The 22,394-nt window shown below is 65.3% G+C and overlaps 1 protein-coding gene across 1 annotated transcript in view; it reads right to left on the bottom strand.

Annotated features, from left to right (window-relative positions):
- Positions 1-2,336: 2,336 nt before the first annotated feature.
- The window catches only part of CAMK2B (calcium/calmodulin dependent protein kinase II beta), a 94,865-nt gene continuing 74,807 nt past the window's right edge, over positions 2,337-22,394 (bottom strand). Inside the window, exons 13-24 of the mRNA XM_079931701.1 lie at positions 21,514-21,588; positions 16,308-16,348; positions 16,073-16,144; positions 14,543-14,587; positions 12,931-12,979; positions 11,420-11,533; positions 10,998-11,078; positions 9,818-9,931; positions 4,987-5,062; positions 4,787-4,881; positions 4,372-4,606; positions 2,337-4,153 (exon numbers count right to left, since the gene is read on the bottom strand). Of these exons, the coding sequence (XP_079787827.1) occupies positions 4,374-4,606; positions 4,787-4,881; positions 4,987-5,062; positions 9,818-9,931; positions 10,998-11,078; positions 11,420-11,533; positions 12,931-12,979; positions 14,543-14,587; positions 16,073-16,144; positions 16,308-16,348; positions 21,514-21,588 (995 nt within the window). The 3' untranslated portion in view covers positions 2,337-4,153; positions 4,372-4,373. The remainder of the gene's footprint in view (positions 4,154-4,371; positions 4,607-4,786; positions 4,882-4,986; positions 5,063-9,817; positions 9,932-10,997; positions 11,079-11,419; positions 11,534-12,930; positions 12,980-14,542; positions 14,588-16,072; positions 16,145-16,307; positions 16,349-21,513; positions 21,589-22,394) is intronic.

Genomic DNA, 22,394 nt, shown 5'->3' with positions numbered 1-22,394 from the left:
AGTTCCTGTGGGGGGAGACAGCATCTCCCTTAACCCCCCACCCCCGCTCCCCTCCCCACCAGGCCCAAGCGGTCATCTCCCCTCAGACTTTTCTAGCAGGAAGTGGGTGACGGAGCCGCAGAGCAGAGAGAAGCCCTGCTCTGAACCCTGTGACCTGGTTCTCACTACGCCTGGGAGGCTGCCGCACAGCCACAGGGCCGGGGCCACGCAGATGGGAACCCCTCCAGCGCGTGCTGTCTTTGCTGGGGTGTGGGAGCTCCCTGTGCTCCAGGCATCCTTGCAGGCCTGGGACTCTCATCCTCGTTTAGGGGACATCCTCGGCAGCTGGCCATCAGACGGTCTGCAAACACTTCTCAGTCCGTCTCTTCGCTGGCCTGGGGCCTGTTTTCAGCCTTACTTCTGACCATCGCAATAGGGAGCAGTGTGGGCATTCCCGGCTTTTCGTGCCCAGAGGACCCGCCAGGGCAGGGTTTTTACCCATGGTGCAGGGAGCTATGCCCAAAGCACGTGCCTTTTAAAATGACAAGTGAAAGGCCCTCTCACTGACCTCCCTCTGCCCATCCTGCCGGCCCTGCTCTGGGTTTCGGAGTCCTGGCACACCTCAGGGTTCAGAATCTGCAGTGGGGGGGATGGGGGGTGGGGGGAGGCGGTGGCGGGTGCCCGGAGGGAGGCCTGGCCTGGAAAGCCTCCTCGGATTACAGCTGATAGGTGAGTGGAGCCCTAGATACTGCGGCGGCGGGGACAGACTCCACTCGCGGGCTCTGTCCTAGATTCTCTGTGCCCTGCTCTCGGATCCTCCGAGGTGCTCCCCGTGCAGCCCTCCCTCCTGCCTGCACACCTGAGAGCCCCTGCCGGGTATCGGCCACGGGGCCGACAAGCTGGCATCGAGGGCCTCCTGGCCCATCTGAAGGTGCCTGCAACCAGATGCCGAGGCTGGAGGAGGAGGCCTGTTCTGTCCCAGTGGACAGGACTGAGCTGGCCCGAAGCGGCAGCTGTCTCGTCAGAAGTCACTTGGACCCCCCTGGGTGGGCGCGTTTGGTGTATCAGATTGTCTTGAAGCCTGTATTTCTGTGCTGAGTAAGCTCGAGGCGTAAGGTACAGACTGGCAGCAGGGCCTGGGGACCAGGCGTGGAGGTGACGCTGCCCATCTCCACAGGAGGGTGCCTCTGAGGTACCAGCAGGGCTGCCCAGGGTCTGCCTGGGAGCGAGGTGGGCCAAGAGGTCTGCGGGAGGGACAGCAGAGCACAGGCAGGCCCCAGAAGCCCTCGCCCGGCGGGGCCTGAGTATGTGCGGCCACGAGGGCAGATGTCCGGAGGGCCAGGCGACCATGCAGCGGTGTGGTCATGTGGCCACGTGGTCAGACAGCCGCGGGGCCGGGCTGCCATGCGGCTCTGTGGTCAGGTGATCAGAAAGGCCAGCAGCCACATGGCCAGCGCTCACTCAGCCACACAGGCCGAGGGTGAGTGTTCCCGAGGGAGGCCCAGCAGGCTTTTGTGTCCCCTGCTGTAGGGGTGCCATGGGCAGCCAGGTGACACGTCCCTCCATGCTGGGGCTAAGCTGCAGAGGGAAGGCCTGGTGGGGACCACCTGGCTGTGCCGACCCCGGGCCCTCGCTCCCTCCCGCCCTCTCCTCAGTCTGGGACCATCTGGGAGCCTCCGTACCTGGCATCCCTCTGTCCCCCTGGTCTCTGCTGGGCTCTTGCCGTGCGGGGCTCCTCGCAGGTCTCTCCGGGCCCCCGTTGTCATCGCCCGCTCTGTCCTCTGCATCTCAACAGCCACTGCTCTTCTGCTCCTGACGTCGGTGTCTGACGTCCACGCTGGCCTGTGTGACACCTACATGCTGTCTACACAAATCAGCGTGAGGGCCCACAGGAGCAGCGGGGGCTGGCCTTGGGCACCGCGTGTTCTAATCAACGTGCACGAAGAACGGATGGGTGGAGGGAGAGATTGGACAGGGCAGCAGGCCTTGGTCCTGTGGCTCTTCCCACATAGATCCGCTCTCCCAGCCTCATCTTCAGAGGCCACTAGGGTGACGGGAGAGGTTGGGGGCGTGGGGACTCAGGGGTCTGTCCAGGGCCTCAGGGGAACCAGAGGTTGGGGTGGGGATAGCTGGCAGAGCTTGACCTGCAGCGGCACGGAGGGGCCCCACCTGGGCGTGCCATCCACCGAGACGGGCTCGGGAACGTCTGGCCTAAGGTTTCTGCAGCCTGGCCAGCCCGGGGCGCACATGGTGGAGAAGGGACCTGCCGTGAGGTGAGGGGTCAGCAGGGTCCCAGCATAGAGCACGCGGATGCACTTGAAGCAGTTTGTCCTGTTTTCCTTTTATTTGCAGTTTCCCGAGACAGAACAAAATAATAATTTTGTACACTTACAAGGCTCAGAAAGAAAAGACAATGAAACTCAGCAAAAAGAGAGAAGAGGAAAGGCCGGCCAGCACCGCAGGCAGCCGACCCTCTGCAGGGCGGGCTGGCCGACGCTGCCACACCGCGGACATCTAGCTAGAAGAGCGGGTGTGGCTTGCTCATGAGGGGTCATGCAAAAGAACTATCCCCCAGAAAAAAAACCCCAAATTATCCCAGACAGGCAGCTCCGTGGAGAGAAGGGGTAGAGGAGGGGAGGAGGCCCAAGGAGGCGAGGTTGGCCGGGCCACACGCTGTCCACGGCGGGCCCTGCCGCTGCCCGAGGCCCAGGGAGCCTGGCAGGTGTTTACCCCGCGTCCGTGGGTGGGGACAGCTGTCCTGAGCACAGCCGCGGACGGGCAGGCGAGCGTCCACTCTGAGTGTCTGTCGATGGACAGTCCCCTTGGAGACCAGCATCCTGTGTCCTGTTCCCCACTCCAGGCCCCTCCCTTGGCTTGATTGGGGGGGAAGATAAAGAAAATCCGTGTTGAAAACAACATGAGTGGAAGAGGGCAGGTACTGGGGCAGGGGGTCCTGCACCTCTGCGATCACGGACCCTGCACCCCCCCAACCACAGCCCAGCGGGCCAGCTCAGACCCGCTCGCACACCCAGACGACGGCCCTTGACTCTCTCTGCCACCCCCTGGCCACGTGGCCCATCCCGGAGGCTCGCCACAGTGCCCGCCAGCACGCAGGGGGACCCCAGGTGAGCCCAGCCCGCCTTCTCCCAACCCCGGGGTTCCCTGTCACACGCAGCCCCGTGCGGCCCTCCGCTCCCTGCTGCCCTGGGCCCAGACTCCGAAAGCGCAGCTTCCTTCAGCAAACACCTGCCTGGACTCTGCCTCGGCCTGGGAGCCAAAGGCACCCACCCGCCTCTGACCCCTCTCTCCTTCCTGCCCCACACCCACACGGGGGGAGGGGGGAGGGGGCAAAGAGGGAGAGGTGCCTGAACAGAAGGGAGGCCAGCCCCGGGGTCCCCTGCACACTGGGCCGCAGCCAGCAGCATCCTCTCGGCATGTCTCTTGCCAGGCATGAGGTCTGAAAGTAAGGGGTGACCCCCCTACACCCCCTGCCCGACCCAGTGCACCTCCCTGGCCCCAACGGGGCCAGAGCTGGAGCCCTGGGCCCGCCGGGCCTTCTCCGAGGGCTCCGCATCCTCCCAGAGGGGCTGGCCCAGCCTCTGCACTGCTCACCCATGCCAGGGACACCGGGAGCTCGCACCTGCGCCTCCCCGGGGAGGACAGGAGGGAAGGGAAGCAGGAGGGAGGACAGCCATGCTCAGCCCCCCCAGCCCCTCCCCAGACGACACCTGACACTCCTGACAAGGAGCCATGCGCGGCAGGGAGGATGCAGACGCGTGGGGGTGGGCGCCACCTAGCAAACACCGTTCCTTGGGTGGCAGGCCCCTGCGGACAAGTTCACTGCCCCGGCCGGTCCCCGGAGGAGGCCAGGAGCAGACGGACACGTGGAGCTTAGGCGGGGAGCGGCCAGAAGGTTCGAAGCCCCACAAACGCCAGGGCTTTTTACAGCTTTTTCCCTTGTTTCGTTTTTTTTCCATTTCATCCGACATCAATTTTGTGTGTGCGGTTGTCGTCTTGTTTTTAAAAAGAAATCACATCTGGTCTTGGTTTTCTGCAGACACAGGCACCAGGGGAGGAACGAGGCAGACACAAACATGCGACAGGCAGGCCGTGCGCCCGAGGGCAGCTGGGCTCCAAACACCGAGTCTGTCCCGTGAAACCAGCCGCGGCAGCTCTGAAACGGGGCGGACCGAGGGCGGGCAGGTCAGCGTCCGGCGGCCGCTCTCCGTCTGACACGGGTTTGGCGTCTGCAAGGTGGGCGCCTGCGAGGCCGCCCGGCGAGGAGCCTGGAGGCCCTGACCCGGCGCCCCTGCCCCCCTAACACCACGCTGGCCTCCCCACGCTCTCCGCAGCCCCGCCCGGGCGGCGCTCTCCTCCCCCCAGGGCGCTCACCTTCACTGCAGCGGGGCCACGGGCGCCCCCGAGCAGTGGAAGTGCACGTTCTGCCACTTGCCGTCTCGGCGGTGCCACACGCGGGTCTCCTCGGACTGGCTGGTGCGGGGCCGGCCCTGCCCGTCGATGTACTGCGTGAGGCGGATGTAGGCGATGCACGCGGCGTCCTCGCCGATGACGTGCACGTGCGGGTTCAGGATCGTCGTGTGGATCGGCTTGCTGTTCTTGGCGAGTACTGTGGGCGGGGCAGGGGCTTGGCACCGCGCCGCCGGCCCAGCCCCCTACGAGCGCCGGCCCGGCCACCCCTCCCCCTCCGGCGGGACGAGGACGGGACAGGGCTTCCCTGCGCGCCCGGCTGGGGGCCCGCGGGCTCCCCGGGGGTGCCGCCCTCTTCCTGCCGCCGCCCCGCACTCACAGTTCTCGAAGTAGAATCTGTGGAAGTCCATCCCTTCAACCAGGTTGCCCAGGGCTTCGGGCTCAAAGGAGGTCAGGCCTGGGTCGCAGATTTTCCTGGGGGGCAGACCCAGGTGAGGAGGGGCCCCTCAGAACCCGCCCCGTCCGTCCACCCCCCTCCCACCCCGCAGCCCCAGGATGGGCCCAGGAGCCCTGACTCACGCATAGGCCTCAAAGTCACCGTTGTTGACGGCCTCGATGAGCTGCTCCGTGATCTTGATGATCTCCTGCTTCCGCGCTGTGGGGGACAGCCGCCCAGTGACCCGTGAGCCACCCCCCTGCAGCCCCGGGGGGGGTCCCGCGCAGAGCACCCCCCGCCCCCTCCCCCTCCCCCCCCAGGAGGGACCCCGAGGCTGCCCGGCTTAGACTGCTCCCTTCAGGGACACCAACGGGGTCCCCATTTCCAAGTCCAACAAGCCTCTGTCTTATTTGTCTTAAATACAACATCCCTGAACGACGGAAATACTCCATCCAGAGTACAAAAGGTCTGGAAGAGGCAGGAAGGGGAAGCCAAGCCTGCCACGCCCCAGTCCTTCCGGCTGTATCCCCTGGGCCCTCCGCAGCTGCAACACTGTGACCAGCCTTCCCAGCTCCTGCCCGCCCCCCACCACGGACATTGCTCTCATAGGCCTTCTTCGGGAGGCAGCTGTCTAGGCCGCAGGCTGCCGCCTGGCCTTCCACCTCCTCCAGCCTCCACCTGTCTGCGGTCCTGGGACCCCAGGCCAGTCCTCTGGCATCACCTTTCCATCCTGCACCCTCCACCTGAGGCCCTGCGCCAGCAGCTTTCTCCGGGTTCCTGCCCACTTGACCTCTGGTCCTGGACAGACCCAGTCCCCCGGGTGCGCGCCTGGGGGCTCCTTTATCTCTTTAACTACCATTTATTTTCAGGCAAAACATTTTAAACACATGGAAGAAGCAGAAAGAATAATATAGCCCACAGCCTGCTGATTCAAATCTGAACCATTTTCATATTTGCTTTAGATTTCTTTTCAAGAAATAAAACCTTCCAGATAAAGATGCAGATGCCTGTGTTCCCCTGAATCTTGTTGTTCGCTCACCCTCCCCAGAGAAGTACCGTCCTGAGGTGCTTAACCACTTCTGTGCAGATACAGAAACACCCAAAGGCACACAGGAAATACACACGAGTGTGCACACAGGCACAGACGCATCCACACGTGGTGATCTCTTAAAGCAGTGATAACATGCCAGTGATAAAACTCAGACCCAAGAAGGCCACCGAAAGCACGACCCCAGGAGCTCTGTCCCCCAGTTCCCTCCCCGGTCACGGCCACACCAGCTGCGCATGTCTGCGCACTCCCAGCATGGGTACTGGTGTCCCCCCTGCTCCCAGCAGCACATCGGGACCACAGACTCTGCACGGCCACTCCTGTGGGATGGGCATCCCCACTCAACCAGGCCTAGTGATGGGCATCTGTAGGTCTCCAGTCTTCAGCTGGCAGAGCAGCCGGGACCAGGACACACGTGAGTTGATCTGCAGGCTACATTCCCAGAGCGCGGGTTGCCAGCTCCAAAAAGGTGCAGTTAGCATTTTGAAGCATGTGCCCACGGCCCTCCCATCAGCACCTTCGGCTGTCTGGGCGCTCACTTTCCCAGGCACCCAGCTAGGAAGCGGACAGAGTCCATGGTAGAAGATGCTGCCTGCTGCGTGCGAGCCCAGGCGTGCCCGTGTCTGAGCTGGGAGCCTGGGTCGTGTCGCACCAGCTCTGGACAGTGGCTGCAGGGTGAGCTCCATGACACCCAAGGGTGTCATGGTTGAGCGCATGCATGAGCATATGTGTATGTGTGTGTGCACCTTCGTGCACACGTGCGCAGGTGAGAGAGTGGGCATGTGGGCATGCGTGTGTGTGTTTGCTGTGTGTGTGTGTGTGTGTGTGTGCGCGCGCGCGCACACCAACCCGCAAGCACGCGTGGGCTTCCGCTATATAAAAGAGATGCTCTCTCTGGACCCGGCGGCGCTTCTGCCGCCGAACTCCGTGTCTGGACTACAGCAGGGTTTGGGCTTAAGGCTGTCTCTGCAGAACCCGAGCCCCACCTTGTCTGGTCAGCCCTGGAAGCTGGCCTCCAGGAGGCGGGCTGTGGGCCCAGCTGTCCTGATGCCCCACGTCCACCTGCAGAGCTCGGTCCCAGCACAGCACGTGCAGGCCGGCCTCTGTCCTCACCCTCTGGGTATTCCACACCTCCACCCACACACCGCGCCCTCCCTCGCCCATCCCAGCACACTTCGTCTCCCCTCTCAGGGCTTCCCCCGCAGCCTGCCCACCTCTCCACCTTCTGCCTGGGCGTTTCACAATTCTGGGCAACCCTCTCTCCTCTGGGACCTCATCCACCCCCATCCCCAGTTCACCTGTCACCTCTGCGGAGGTGGCCTCGAGCTTCAGGCTCTGATCTCCCCCCAGTGCAGCCTAGCTCCCCCACCAGACCCCGCCCAGAGGGGGGGCAACACCCAGCCCCTGCCACTTCCGTCCCTGCCCAGGGCGGTCTGTCACCCGGGACCTCGCCGCCTCCCGCCTGTGGCACCAGGTCCAGCCCCTGCTCAGGAGCCCCCACCTCCCACGTGCGATTTACTCTGTCAGCTCCAGGCCATCCTGCTGATCTCGCCAAGGGGACGTCTACGCACCCCGACACCCCGACACTTGTCAACCCCCCTTCTTCACAAACGTCGTGAGCCGCCCCCGCCCCATGTGAGCCCTTAGCCAACAGCCTTGCAGCTGGAATTGAGTGACCTTTTCTGTTTTGCTTCCCGTGCACTCTGATTTTACAGTCACCCTACTGCACTGTGGCGAGCTGAATCTTCCACTTAATGAAGTAATATTGAGCATTTTTAAACAAAGCGTAATTAAAAATGGAGTCAGTGTAAAGAGAAAGAATTAAGTAAATAGAAACCTAGGGTCGCAGCACACATTGCAAAGTCTGAAGTTTAGGAAACAGCCACCACGTCCATTCTGCAGATGGGAAAGCTGAGGCCACACGAGCCCAGTCACAGCCCAGGAGTGGGCTGGACGCTCCTGACCCTCGGAGGGGCTGCCGCCCACGTCTAACCCCACGCTGCGGAGCAATCCTTCCTCCCCCCCAGTGGCATGCTGCGCGAAGGGACTCCTGGGGGCGGGGGTGAGGCTTGTTATTGAGGACAAGCCCCCCCCACCAGACAACTCCGGGGACGGAGCTGAGGTCTGGCTTGAAGTGCAGCCCCCATGTCCCCTCCGGCTCTCCTGGGGTGAGTTAACAGGCCAGGGAGGCCCGGCCACCGGCAAAGGGTCCGGGGGTACCCCAGTGACCCCAGGCTGACCCCAAGGCCTGTCCCTCGGCAGCTGCAGGGGTGCCAGGATGCCCCCAGCCACCCCAGGGAGGCAGCTGCACAGGATCAGCCTGGATTGTGCGTAATCCCTGATCGTGGAGAACACGGCCCCGGCCAGTGGGCACCGACCCCATTTCCACACTGAGACAGCTGGCGGGGACGTTCCCGGGAAAGGAGGGTACCCACAACCCAGCCCAGGGATGGCCCTCTGCAGCCCGGGCCTCGGTGCCGTGAGGGGCCGAACCCTGGTCCCAGAGCTGGAGAGAGGGCACCCCGGCTCTGGCACTCAGCCCACTGAGCGCCATAACTCACCCCACAATGGCCCCTCAGAAGTCCCTTCTCCGGGCCGGCCCCACCCACGTTCCTTCACCCGAGGACCCTCACACAGGCCTATGGAGCTGGGATGCTGGGAACTCCGGGTGAGAGGAGGGTGCACATCCCAGCACGAGACCCCTCTCCCTGAGGGAGACTGATGGGGCCCCCCCGCCCTCGGTGCCCCCGGTGCCCCCCAGGGCTTTGCATCTTCCCCTCCCCTGCACCCTGCAGGCCCGGCCACCCTCCATCCAGTGCTGGTCACAGCACCTTCTGTGGCCACACCTCCCGGAGTCAAGCTCAGGACAGACCCCTAAAGGGGCAAGCCAGTGCCGTGGGCCCCCCAGGTCAGCCTGGGGTGCTCAGCACCCGTGGCATGCCCTGTCCTCAGAGGTCCCCACCTGGCCCGCGCACGTTCCTAGGGTGGGTCGCAGCCCCGGGCCGAGGTCACGCTGCAGGTGGCCCCCTTGGGCACAACCCTCCGCATCTCCTCCCCTCATCGTTCTCATCTGTGAAAGGAGGGGCTGCAAGGATCCCAGAGATGGGGACGTGGTGGCCTCTAGACTCGGATAGGACGCCGCACAAATGGGGACGGGGATCGGCCCCCTCCCACAGGCTCCGCTGTGCGCCCGCCTGCAAGACCCTGTCCCTCACCTCGGACACTCGCCTCCACGCCCCTCAGGCAAGCCCGGATTCAGGCCACAGTATTCAGGCCTCCGTGCCTGCCCGGCTGCTCCCAGGGCCTCCCTCCCCCCTCCCTCCTCTCGGCCAGGCCCCTGGGCCTGGCCCACAGCAGGTGGGCGGGGGTCAGCACCCTCCCGGCCCGGCACTCACCCAGCCTCTCCCCCGCCATGCCCGGCCCCCGGCCCCGCAGCCTCTCCTCTGAGAGCCCGGTGTCTCCCCGGAGGTGGGGATGGCTGCCGCCCTGGGGTGTCATCCATCCCTGTAAGCGATACTGGCGGGCGGGCGGCAGACGGGCTGCGGCGGCTCCTCCCTCCCTGGGGAGGTGGCCCAGCCCAGCGCCTGCCCGGCCGGGCCCCCACCCCTAGCATCACCGGCGGGGGCGTAACCCCAGGCACCACCCGGCCGGCGCCGTCCCATCCTCGCTGCGGAAGAAACCTGCAGACTGCAGACCCTGGGAGCGTGTGGCTCTAGATCACGGGAAACTGCTTCCTGGTTCTCTTCGCACACGTGCATGTCTTTAGCCAAACGGCAGCTCCGTGTGGAATTCCCTGCACCCCACGTCCCCCTACCCCCGAGCCGGCCCCTTCCCAGAGCCAGGGGGCGGCGCACCGCAGCCAGGGGTCTCCACACCCCTGTGAGCCCCCAGGAGCAGCCAGCAGGGCCACTCAAGGTGCTACTTACACAGGGTGGGTGGGGAGCCTGGGAGAGCCGGAGGAGGGCAGGGTGGGGGGCCCTGGGCTTCTGGGGTCCCCGAACCCCTCCTCACCGTGTTCAGGATGTCAGAGATCCTGAGGGCTGGGGCGGAACAGACGAGACGTGAACACGAGAAACACGAGGCAGGCGGGAAACACACAGAAGACAAAACCTATGAGCTGGTGAGCCAAAGCCAGAGAGTGGGGGGACGGGGGGGTCACGAGGGGACATGGGGGATGGAGGGGGACAGAGGGGGGACATGGGGGATGGAGGGGGACACGAGGGGACATGGGGGATGGAGGGGGACAGAGGGGGGGCATGGGGGATGGAGGGGGACAGAGGGGGGACATGGGGGATGGAGGGGGACAGAGGGGGGACATAGGGGATGGAGGGGGACACGAGGGGACATGGGGGATGGAGGGGGGCAGAGGGGTGGAGAAGGGACGTGGCAGTGGAGCGTGACAGAGAGGGGTGTGGGGCACAGGGGGAAGCTTCAGGAACGTTCAGCCAGCTGCACCTGTCTGACCAGGTCGGTGGGGGGACGTGGAAAGCTGCTGCGGGCGGAGGGTGCCCTCCATTGAAGGGCAGCCTGGCCCAGGAAGGGACAGAGGAGACAGCCCAGATGCAGGACAGGCCCTCGGTCAGCGCCCGACAGGTGAGGAAGGGGTGAGTGAGTGAAGGATGAGCAGAACGTCCGGCCCCTCTGTGGAGAACCCAGTTCTGCAGGGAGGCCGGGCCCTTTCTTCTCCCCTTAAACCCCCAGGCCTGTGGTTGAGAGGATTTCTATAACAGCTCCTTGTGCCTGGGCTCCCCGAGGCTCCCCGGGGCCCACACGGAGTCAGCGTGACGGGCAAGGGCACGGCCCAGGGCCCGAGGGGCAGGGCACATGGGTGGGCGGCCTCAGAGGGGCCCTGCCGGCTGCCCTGGGCCTGGGAGACCCTCTGGGGGAGAGGCCTGGGGCCCCGGACAGCAGTGCGGGGAGCAGTGTGGGAGGTGAGGGTCGGGGAACCGGGCTGGGGGGTAGTTAGCGCGTGTGCCCCCCGACGGCCAGCCAGGCCACACAGTTAGCCAGGCCTCGGCAGCCCGGCCTGGGAGCAGCTGAGGCCGTGCACGGCAGGACGCAGGAGCCACTGGGCAGCAGAAGCAGCAGGCCTGGGGCACTACTTACATGGGGTGGGCGGGGGGCCCTCGGCTTCCGGGGTCCCCGAGCCCCTCCTCACGGAGCTCAGGATGTCACAGATTCTGGGGGCTGGGTGGACAGGAGGCAGACATATGAGGAGGCTGCCGGGCGAGGCTGGGGGAGAGGAAGCAGGGCCCCTGCTCTCTGCCGCCCTGGGGCCTGTCTCAGCATCAAGGAGCCCTGGCCCTGACACCCGAGCAGAATGGTGGACCGGGTGGCCCCCAGGCCAGTGGGGAAGGCCCGCACGGAGGGGGGCTTGAGGGGCAGAGGCCCTGGGGAGCCTCAGAGGGGGGCTGTCGGGGGCAAGCTGGTGCCCAAGCTCGGCCAGCCCTTGGCTCTCAAGTGCCCCCTCAGAGGAGCTGCAGGCCCTTCAGGGAGACCCCCACAGCAGCAGGGGCCCGGCTACTTACATGGGGTGGGCAGGGGGCTTATGGGAGCCGGAGGCGGGCAGGGCGGGGGGCCCTCGCCTTCTGGGGTCCCCGAGCCCCTCCTCACGGAGCTCAAGATGTCAGGGACCCTGGGGGCTGAGCGGACAGACGAGATGTGAACACGCAGGTGAGGACACGCAGGAGAGGAGGGGGAGTGCAGGAGAAGGAGAGGGGCTAAGCTGGAGAACCACGCGGTGGGGTCCAGGGCTCCTGGAGCACCATCACCCCCGCGCGCCCAGGGCTGTGCGATCACAGCAGGTATGTGAGGCAGACACAGGACCACGTGCAGGGCTGGACACGGGGCCTTCGAAGGCCGGCCTCCAGGTGGGAAGGTTGTGTGCCAAGGCCAGCAGAGGCCAGGCCTGGGCCCACCGAGGCTTCTCCGCATCTGACGGATGACACAGCTGAGGTGAGAGGCTCCCGGGGCCCCTGTGCCTGCCCTGCCCTGTCCCGCGAGGCCCCTCGGGCATCTGCCCACCCTCCCCCAGCCAGACAAGGGGTTGGGACGAGGCTGGCCAGGCTGGCCCGCTCCCCTGTGCTCCTGCAGGCTCGGGCTGCCTCAGGCCCCCAGCCTGCTGAGGCAGGGACAGAACCACAGGACAGGGCCTGGGAGAGGTCTGCAGACCTCCATGCTCCATGCTGATGGTTCGGGGCCTGCAGTCTGGAGAAAACACGTGAACGCCCACCCTCCCTGCATCCAGAGGCCAAAGCCTTATGCTCGCTTCCACTCTGGGGCAGGGAGGGTACTCAGGACAGGGTCACTGCATCCCCCCTAAACTGGCTGAGTGGCCACTGTCCAGCCCAGGGGCAGCCCTGAGGGCACCCAGCGCTCAACTACAAGCGCGTGGCCAAGAGGGTCAGGCGGGCCCTCCACGTGGGGACGGGCGGCCTGGTCTGAGTGGAGGGGGGACCAGATCCCCTCCCTGGGGGCAGCTGAGGAAGCCGAGGGTGGAAGAGGGGGCCCTGGGTGAGCACACGGCGCCCGGCACCCTGGGGCCCTTGTGGGGCACAGACGGAGCACGGCCCAGCTCGGCCTGGGAGCCCTGAGAGTGGGTGGGAGCTCGAGTCTCTGCAGCCCACCCCCCAATCCCACAACAAGCCCAGGAAACGCCCCTTGCTGCCCGTCCCCGAATCGACTGCCAGACGGGCAGGCACAGGTTTAAGGACCTTTGAGAGAAGAAACAGCAAATTCAACCGTGGGAGCTGGGCGCACAGCCCCCAGAGCAATCTGGGGGCCCGTGCAGAGAACCGGCCCAGCCAGGGCAGCGGCTTCCTCGCTGCTCAGGGAGCCCGGGCCTGTCAGGCTCTGCTTGGATGCTATTCCGGAGACTGCCCGGCGCCGGTCTGTACCCAGGCTCAGGTGGGACTGCAGCCCTGAGCAGGGTCAGCCCTTGGGCACACGCCCGCACCACAGGCCTCGGCCTTTCTCCATCCCAGCTCCCCACCCGCCAGTGGCCCGCCCCGCTGCCCCCGCAGGCGGGGAGCTGGGGTACCTTTTGTGTCTTCGTCCTCTATGGTGGTGTGGGTGCTGTCAGACGACTCCTGGGGAGACACGGGGAGACAACGGGTCAGGACGTGGCCTGAACCCCAGAAACCCACAGGCAGCGCTGGAGCTTCACACCAGCCCCAGGGGTCACCTGTCCCCAGGCTGGGCCGCCATGTCCCCAACAGCTGAGGACCCCAACTTCCCCTTCTCCCCACAAGGCACACCCAGTGGAAAGACTCCGTGTGCTCAGATGACTCATCCACAGGAGAGGAAAACAAGCTTTTTGGAATTCCAAGATTCCGAGTGGAGCAGAAAATCACCCAGAGCCCGTGCATTTTGGCAGACAAGGCGGAAGCTTCCAGTAGCTGCTCCGGAGCCCTGGCCTGGCCCAGACAGACTGCAGCAGCGACCACACCTCCTCCCCAGGCCCAGACCGTCCAGCCAGGCCTGGCCTTACCTCTCGGGTGGCCTTAAGGGCAGAGAGGGGGCCCCAGCACCTCCTACCTCACTCCTGGCTTACTGCCCTTCAGATATAAAACCAGGTGCCAGCCACCTGTCACCGGGTCCCCAGAAGGCCTGCCTGCTCCTCAGAAGGAACATCTTAACAGGGTCCCCAAGGGACCCCCCCGCCCCCTCCAGCCCCCTCACAGGACACACTGCTTTGGGCCCTGGCCCAGGAATGCGGGTGTCTACAGGTTGTAGGATCAGGGCTCACACCACAGCCCCAGAAGCCTCACTCCAGACACAGCGTCCTAGGAACACCCATCCCTGGCCCCGAGTCACAGAGGACACCCGGGCTCTTCCTAGCACCTTGAGCCTGGGGGCCGGCCCACAGCCAGTTGCCCAAGGCCCCCTGGTCCTGGCCCATGGCTGGGGTGTGTGGGGACCCTTTGAGGATCCCAGGCCCAGGTGGAAGTCCGCTTCTGGAAACACAGCGTGGCCGCCCACCCATCCCTCCCCCCACCCCAGAGAGCCAGCCCCTTCCCTGGCCCCGGGGTGAAGATGCCGATGGGATGGGAGCTGATGCCAGAGCAGAGAGGAGGGGCAGGAGGAGGGGGCAGCTCAGCGGGCAGCACCGGGCGCAGCGGGCAGAGGCGACGAGCAACGGGTGAGGTCGGGGAGTCTGTGCTGCTCCCCTCTCCCCCGCCCCACACTCGGGGGCACGCCGGGCAGCCCACGCCGGCCCTTCTCCCCCGGAGCACGCAGCCCTGGCCGCGCATCACGGAGGACACCCAGGCTCTTCCTGGCGCCCTGAGCCTCTGAAATGGGCCCTGCATTCAGCTGCTCCTGGCTAGGCTGGACCTGGCCATCACCAAGGCAGGATGGAGAGGGTCTGAGAAGTGGACCCTGCTCAGGACATGAGGAAGCCCAGGCTCCTGTGTCCACCGTGGACTTGGTACAACCATGCCTCCAAAAAGGGCCGCACCTGGGGCCTTTCCCCAAAAGGGAGCAGCCCGCGGACCTGGGGGGCTCTGTCCTGCCTTGGGAGGGGTCCCTGCACAGTTGTCTTGGCACAAATGCTTCCCCGGGGTCAACATCCCAGAGCTTCCCCAGGGCCAGGGGGTCTGCCTACTGCCTGAGCAGACACTCCCAAGAGGGCGGTGAGGAACGCGCAGTACCTTGATCCCGTCCACTGGGTTATGAATGACGGTGGTTTGAGGTTCCTACAGAAGAAGGAAGCACAGAGGAAGGAAAGAGGGAAGTGAGAAGAGGAGGAGAGTGGAGGCCCCCCAGAGGAGAGGAGAGGAGAGGAGAGGGTGGCAGCTCAGCAGGGCGGCAGATGGCCAGCGGGGAGCAGAGCAGCTGGAGAGAAACCTGGGACGATGTAGATGGAACAAGCAGACCTGCCGGGACCTCGCCGGCGCCTGCGACGGGAGGGCGATGGAGAGCGTGCGCCTGAGGGCGGTGGCGAGAAGCCACACGCTGGGTGCCCTGCCTCGGGCGCGCCGCCTCCTCTCTTTGCAGCCGGGCCCTCTGCCTCGGCATGGGCGGGGCACAGTTTGAAGATGTCATGGGGGTGGGGTGGCACATGGGATGGATGGGGTCCGAGACGGGGCTGGCTGCGAGGCCGGCACGTGGGACCCTCCCCTCCTGGACCAAGGCCGCCCTCCCACTCGCTGGATGGCCATTCGGCAAACCCAGCCTCTCCACGGGCGGTCCAGGGCTCACACCCAGAAGCACGGCCTGGGGCCCGCGGGGACACCAAGTGTGCTTTCAGCAAACTCAGAACCTGTGGACCAGCAAACCCCAGCCTCTCGGGATGGCCTGCTCTACACGAGACACCACAGGCGCACAGCATACTGGGCAGGAGGGCCGGTACCCGCTGGCCACAACCCTGCACCACCAGCTCCATCCCCTGGACAGGACCCTCCAGGTGAGGGCTGGTGCTGGCGGGTCCGTCTGACCTCACGTCTGCCCAGCCCTCCCCAGCAGGAGCCCCCTGAACCCTCCAGGCAGCCACAGGCCCGCACAGCCATAGAAGTGTACCTCCCCACACCTGCCTCGGGGCCTGCAGGACACAGACTCTGATGGGAAATGCCATGGCTGCTGCTGCCCTAGACCCGACAGCTGCTGCTGGGCCATCACCAGGGAAACCACCGAGGGGTCTCTGACTCCCTCCAGATCACCGGGCTCTGAAGCTAAGGTCAGGCCCACCCATTCTTCCCGGGGAGAAACCAAAGGCTCCCACCTCCCAGACAGCACACCCCTGCAGCACCCAGGAGAGGGGTTGGCGGGGGAGTCCCCACTGCCTAACCTGTCCTCACCCCCGACCCCCGGGCCACTCTCCCTGCAGAGCCTGCCTGGGCCCATCAACGGGGGTTCAGCCCGTTGCGAGCAGAGAGGCCGAGCAAGGTTGGTGCCCTGGATCCTGGCTCTCAGCCTCACCGGCTCCCTGACGGGCTCTCACTGCTGACCCACAAGTCAGCAGGGGCCTGTCCGCTGCACCCAGAGCGGCTCTCCGGCACGGCCTGAACTGGAGTCCACCCTCACTCCCACACCCGAGCGGCGGTGGGGCTGGAAGGGCTAAGTGTCATCTGTCAGAGACAGGCTGGCACACACCCCAGCTTTACCCCAGGCCTCCCGACAGGTGGCTAGCACACAGCCGGGGTACAGGAGGGCCGAGAAGCGGGGGACGAGGGGTTCAGTACCAGGGCAGCTGGAGGAAGCGTCCCCTTGGGGCTGGTGGCAGCTGCACTGTTTTTGGTGCTATTCGTCTGGGGCTGCAGAGAGAGGAAGAGAAGCCATTAGGGAGAGAATGAGGGGGTCATGCCCCTTCCTTGGGAGGGGAGGAGGCCCAGAGGGAGCTTCAGGTATTGGGCAAAGCTGTAGGCTCGAGATGGGGGCGGGGGGCCCAGACCCCCCAGGGCCAAGCCAGCGCCTCACCTTGACTCCGTCTGCTTTCTTGTTGAGTAAACTCTTGGCTGCTGCATTGGAGGAAACAGACGTGATGAGTGAGGGGCCCGGGTCCCAGGACAGCCCACCCCCTCGGCGTGAGGCAGCCTCGGGGGCCTGCGAGGAGCCTGGGCTCCCCAAGATTGAGCGAGCAGGCGACCCAAGGTCCCAAGGCAGAGGTAGCTTCTGCGCCCAGCTGGGGACAGAGCGGGCCTGTGCCCTGTGCCGAGCAGGGCCGCCCTGGGGAAGGCCTGGCCAGCGCTGCCCGAGGACCCTCGTCCCCGGGACAGGGCCTTCCCCCCGGCCATCCGCCATGACCTGGGAGGACACCAAGGTTTCTCCTCCCACCTGTGACCAGCGGCTTCCGGGAGGGCAGCATGCAGGTTCCCCGAAAAGGAAGGCAGGGCTCTGCCCCTCACCCGAGATGGGAACACAGGGCAGGACAGCAGGTTGGAGTGGTAGGCACCCCCATGTCCTCAGGCAGGGGTGGGTGGGCTGCCGCTGGCCACCCACAAAGGGAGGGGCTTGCCCCAACCCCAGGTGCCTGCTCTCAGCCTCCTGGCCCCCCTCCCCTGGCAGACAGGACTCGGAGCTCTGGTCCCACGGCCAGGCCTCAGGCCACGCCTCTCAGCTCAGAGCCCCGGGGGGCAGCCTCACTCTCCCTCTTAAACCACCCCGCAGCCCGAGCCTTGGGGCCACCGCTCGGCCTTGCTCTGGCAGCACTGACTGGGCCAACTCGGGCCTCTGTGCCCACCCACCAAGGACCTTAAGCTCTGAGTGACATCAACAGGATGACACACCTGGGGGAGGGTCCGAAGAGCCACCTGCATCCCAGGTTCCCACCACCCCTCAGAAGCCCAGGCCCAGCAGACGGCCCGTCTCATCCCAGCCTTCCCCGCACCCCCGGGGAGGAGGTCGGGGGCGGCTCTGCCTCTGCCTCTCTGTGAGCCAGCTTCAGGGGCCCTGACCTGCCACACCCCACAGGCCCTTAGCCCCCCAGCATCTGCACCCTCTGCAGAGGTTAGTTTTAATTACAGAACTCGAAAAAAAAAAAAAAAGAAAACAAAGGAAGTCAGCTTACCTTACGGAAAAGGAAAGGTGAGAAGGGGAGGAGAGGGAGTGAGGAAGAAAGAAGAGAGAGAAAACAAGGTTTGTGGACGTTCAGGCAGGGAGTGCAAGTCTGCAGCCCAGGGCTCAGCGGCTCCTGCCTCACCCGCCCTGCCCACGCTCACACCAAGCAGTGCCCCAGGACAGCCGGTGCGGGTTAGAGAAGCAGCCCTGGGGTCGGATGCCGGAGGGTGGGGTCCCTCGCCTTGGAAGGAAGGTGGCACAGTCCCCACCACCGGCTCCAAAAGCTCTGGCTGGCCAGCCCTGAAGGGGAGGCCGCCTGCCCAGAGGGAGGAGGGTGGCCCCCAGCAGGCCTGTGCGGGGGGGACCTTTCCTGCTGGGAACACCCCTGGAGGCCGTTGACTCGGCCGGCACATCAGAAAGACCCAGAGAGATGCAGCGATTCTCAAAGTGCGGTCCCCCTGGACCCCACCCCCGCCCCCGCCAGCAACGTCAGCATCTCATTGCCTGGGCTGCCCCAGACCTCCTGAGGCAGAAACTCGGGGGTGGGCTCGGCATCAGTTTAACTGTTCATCTGCTCTGGGGGATCCTGCTTCAGTTCGAGAACCACTGGTCAAGGTCCCCAGTGCAGCGACCAGGCCGCTGGGCCACCCCCTGCTGATCGCCTTACCCTGTCCAGGTGGCCATCGCCGCCCTCCGGGCTTTGCTTTGGCACACAGGTGGCTGCCCCCAGCCAGAGGGCCCCGCGGGGTTATCGGAGACCTGCTACACTGGGCGCAGCCTCAGTTCCCAGCCTTCCTCCCCAACGGACCCATCAGTTCCCTCAAGTTTCCCTCCCAGGATCCACAGGCCAAAGTTTAACGAGAAACCTGACTCCTGGCCCAACCCTGTCGCCCAGTGGGCTTCACCCCGTGAGAAGCACCACAGTACCCCAGCGAGTGACGGGACCACAGGTCATCCCTTTCCTCGTCCCCCAGTTCATCCTCGCAAGGGCGAGGCCTCACCTGGTGAGGCCGGCCTCCGCAGGCATCCAGGACCAGAAATGCCGCCTGCTCAGGGCCACAACCCACTTCCCACTGCGGGGACTGTGAAAACCTCCCAGGTGGCAGCTACGTCCGCATGCCTGTAACTCACCACGGAGGAACAATCGAGTCCTGCAGACATGGGAACTCCCAGGCCTCCAGGGCCTGCAGCCTCACTCCTGACCAGCATGGCCCTAGCCTCCCTACTGACCCCGAAGTGGGGGTCGTGCTGTGGTCACAGAGCCCGGGGACCCTGTCTATGCTGGCCGACCAGCTGGCTGGACACAGCTGGAGGAAAGTGGGGTCCAGCCCGTCTTGAAGGCACTCGTCGTGAGAGCTGAGCAGACGAGCAAGCTGACCCCCGCCACCCCAATTTAAGGTGGGCAGTCTGGGGAGAGTCACCTCCCAGTGCCACACAGCCTTGGCCAGCGGCATTCCCGGCCAGCTGAGTTAGGGCCAGTGCACGCCAGTGCTGGTCTGAGAAGTCCGGTCAGGGCCAGCCCAGTGCCCTGGTGGGGGCAGAGTCAGCTCTGCCTGGTCTTCCCCTTGGGCAGGAAAGGGGGGCCCCTGGGTCAGATCCTGGGACAGTCCTGGGTCTTAAGAGGGTTCCCTTCAGTCCCTGATTCTATCAAAACCCACATTCCAGACCGTGCTACACGGGACGGTACCAGTTCCCCTCCCTAACAAGCCACCCCTCAGGTGACTCAGTCCGCCACCACGGCCCAGGCTCCAGGATGCCCTGCAGCAGACACCTGTCCTTGTAATCGATTCCCGAACACTCCTCCTTGCGAACCCCTGTAACCTACACCTGCGTGTCTGGGTACAGGGTGTCTGGACACACAGCTGCCGTCTTCCTGAGCTCAGCTCCTGGCCGCCGCGTTTCCTGAAAATTCACATCTCTGGCTGAGAATAATTCCAGAATCCTGTTGACTCCTGTCTACACTAGCGGTCAAAGGCATAGGGAGTTTCCTTTGTGTTTCCTCAAGTCGAATTCAAGTCGAATTCATTACTACACAGCAGGAGCCAAGGTGGACCAACCAGGCGCCCTAGACCCCCAGAGACAAGCAGAGACCCTCTGCCCCACCCCGGCCCGGGTCCTTGGGGCCAGGCCATCATTGCCACCCCAGCAGTTTGCCTGAGTCTCCTCTTGGTGAAGGCCAAGTGGGACTGACCAGGCCGCCTTGATGAACTGCAAGAGATCTACAAAGACACCCGGTCTTCCGCTGGCCGAGGGCACTACGTCACCCCAGAGGCCGTCATCCACAGAGAAGCAATGGCCTTGGGACTGAGCCCCCTGCTTGCCGTGTCTGCTGGGTCCAACGCACTGGCTGAGGTGGGCTGACCTAGCGGGGATGGGGGCTCAACCCACAGGGCCCAGCCTTTACCTCGTCCCCTAGCTCATCACTCAGGGACAGCCATGCTGGGCTCTGTCCACATGCACGGACCACCCCCAGGACAGAGCAGCCCTGGGCGCCGGGGGCAGAGCCGCACATGCTCGCGGCCTCATGCACGGACGCTCCACATCCCCTTGCAGGCAGCGGGCATTGCAGGTGGGAGCCCCGGGCAGATAGCGGCTCAGAGGCGCCTGCCTCGCTCACCGCTGCCCCACCCCCGGCTTCACCAGGAGCCCCTAGTCTCACTGTCCCGTGTCCCACTGCCCCTCCCTCCCTCTCAGGTGCTCCGGAAAGGCCCAGAAAATGAAGCTGACTCAGGACGACCCCGGGGGCCTGCCTGCTGGACCCGTCACCGGGCTCACGGGAGGAGCACAGGCCCTCCTGCTGAGGACAGCCCTGCCCTGAAAGCCCCAGGAGGCAGCAGCCAGGGTCCTCTGGGTGGGCAGGCGGGCCTGCACACCCTGTGGGGTCACGGGGTAAGAGCTGGGCTGGATGTGCAGTAAAGAAAGGGCCCGGGGGCTTCCCTGGTGGCGCAGTGGCTGGGAGTCCGCCTGCCGATGCAGGGGACACGGGTTCGTGCCCCGGTCTGGGAGGATCCCACATGCCGCGGAGCGGCTGGGCCCGTGAGCCATGGCCGCTGAGCCTGCACGTCTGGAGCCTGTGCTCCGCAACGGGAGAGGCCACAGCAGTGAGAGCCCCGCGTACCCCCCACCAAAATAAAAAAAGAAAAAAGAAAGGGCCTGGGCCTGGGAGGGGCTGGGCGTCTGCCCTGTCCCGGCCGACACTCAAGGCACCGGCAGGAAATGCCGGGCTTCTTCTAGGCCCCTCAGCTGCAGCTGGCTCTGCCCGCCCTACACTTGTGCCACCCTCAGCTCAGGCTGGGGCCATGGGCCCACTAGGAAGTCTTGGGGTCCACTAGCCTCATGTGATGCGGCCAAGGTCACGGTTGGATGAGCGGGAGCTGGCATGGGCCTTCTGGGAGGTCTGCCCCTCACAGACTGGGGCACAGGTTAGCAGAATGAGCCTCTCCCCTCACAGGGTGGGGACGAGGTAATGGGGGCCTCGTAGAAAGAAACCAAGAGGAGGCCTTCAGAGTCATTCTCTGGGTGGCCGAGGGCCCCGTCTTGGGGCTCACGGGGCAGACGTGCGTGTTTGGGACTCAGCACAGACCACCGGCTCCGTGCGAGCGGCTGGAAGCACAGGGCAGAGCCCTGGGCGCGTGTGCGGGACAGGTCGGGGGTGGCCAGGGTGGCCAGTGGGCTCTCACGGGGCAGGGTCTCTGCCCACGCCCTTCTCCCCAGGGCCCCCACTCGGGATTTAAACTCCCAGCAGCAGCCCCGAGGCTTCCTGGGGTTGGTGTCAAGGTCATTCTGAGCGGGGGTCATGATGGACAAGCGGGGCGTGAGACTGAGACAGCAAAGGGCTCTGACCAGAGGGGTCTCCTGACCCCCAGACTCAGGAACCAGGACTGGGGAATTCGGTCAAGGGCATGGAGGGCAACTCGGCTCAGGGGTCAGCTAGCCTGGCCCCTCCTGAAATAGGTGGGGTCTGAGGCCGCTGGGACAGTTGGGGCTGCCTCCCTGCCCACGGGGGCTCTGTGGGCGTGTCCACGGCGGGAGCAGGGGCTCCCGGGGCCTCTGGGGAGGCTCTCAAGGCCCAGCCGGCGGCTGCGTGCAGCGAAGGGACCTGCATGCCGACAGGCGGGACATCTACCTTGTTCCACCAGCCCCATGGTGGTGCCGGAGGCCGCGGTGGACATTGTGGCTGGAGCGGTGGTCTGTCTGCCCACTGTTAGCACCGGGTTAGAGACGAGGGGAGGGGCGGACACAGACGAGGGGTGGGCGAGGTGAGGGAAGAGAAGAGACAAAGGAAGCAGAAGAAGATTAGAGTCAAAGTTTAGGTGACAGATGGTTCCAGAATCCCTTCACAGGAGCGTGAAAACAAGATGGAGACCGACGGACACCGGAAAAGCGTTTGCCTCCTTTCTCCTTGGAAAACCCCAGCGGGGCCTTCCGGGTGCCGGGCTGGGCGTGCGGACAGGACACGTCCTGTTAGTACTGGTGTGACGGCATGCCCCCCCGCCCGGCAGCACAGCACCACAGCAAAAGTAACAGGATGGGGCGCGTGCTGATGCAAACGGACAACGAGGACGGACCACAGACGCACCCGCACCAGCATCGCGGGCCACAGACAAGCCACAGGAGCGCCGGGGGCAGCGGCCCTCCTCGGGTGACACTGTCCCCGCTGGGCCTGCCTGGGCCCATGGCCTCAGGGGCGCCGACAGCCCCCCAGAGCGGCCGCACACCCCCAGCCCTGCCCACCCTCGGCGCCCGGGTGGGCGGCCGCCAGCCAGAGCATCGGAGCCTCCTCTAGCCGCCCCCCAACCCACACACAGAACGGGTGCTCAGAGGATTCAGGACAACAACGAGGCCACAGAGGTGCCGACCAACGCCTGCACAGACACACGGAGCTGCGGCCCGGCCGGCGGGCAGCTCAGACACAGACCCAACACTCAGGGACGGGCCCTCGCGGGGCCCGGCCGTAGCCCAGGCCTCCTCTGTGGCCCGAGGGTCTCAGAGGGCCGAAGGTCGGGC

The sequence above is a fragment of the Stenella coeruleoalba genome (assembly GCF_951394435.1).
Source record: "Stenella coeruleoalba genome assembly, chromosome: 9".
In the NCBI taxonomy this organism is placed as follows: domain Eukaryota; kingdom Metazoa; phylum Chordata; class Mammalia; order Artiodactyla; family Delphinidae; genus Stenella; species Stenella coeruleoalba.
The sequence above is the reverse complement of the archived record's forward strand: the minus strand, read 5'-3'. Positions and strand labels throughout refer to the sequence as shown.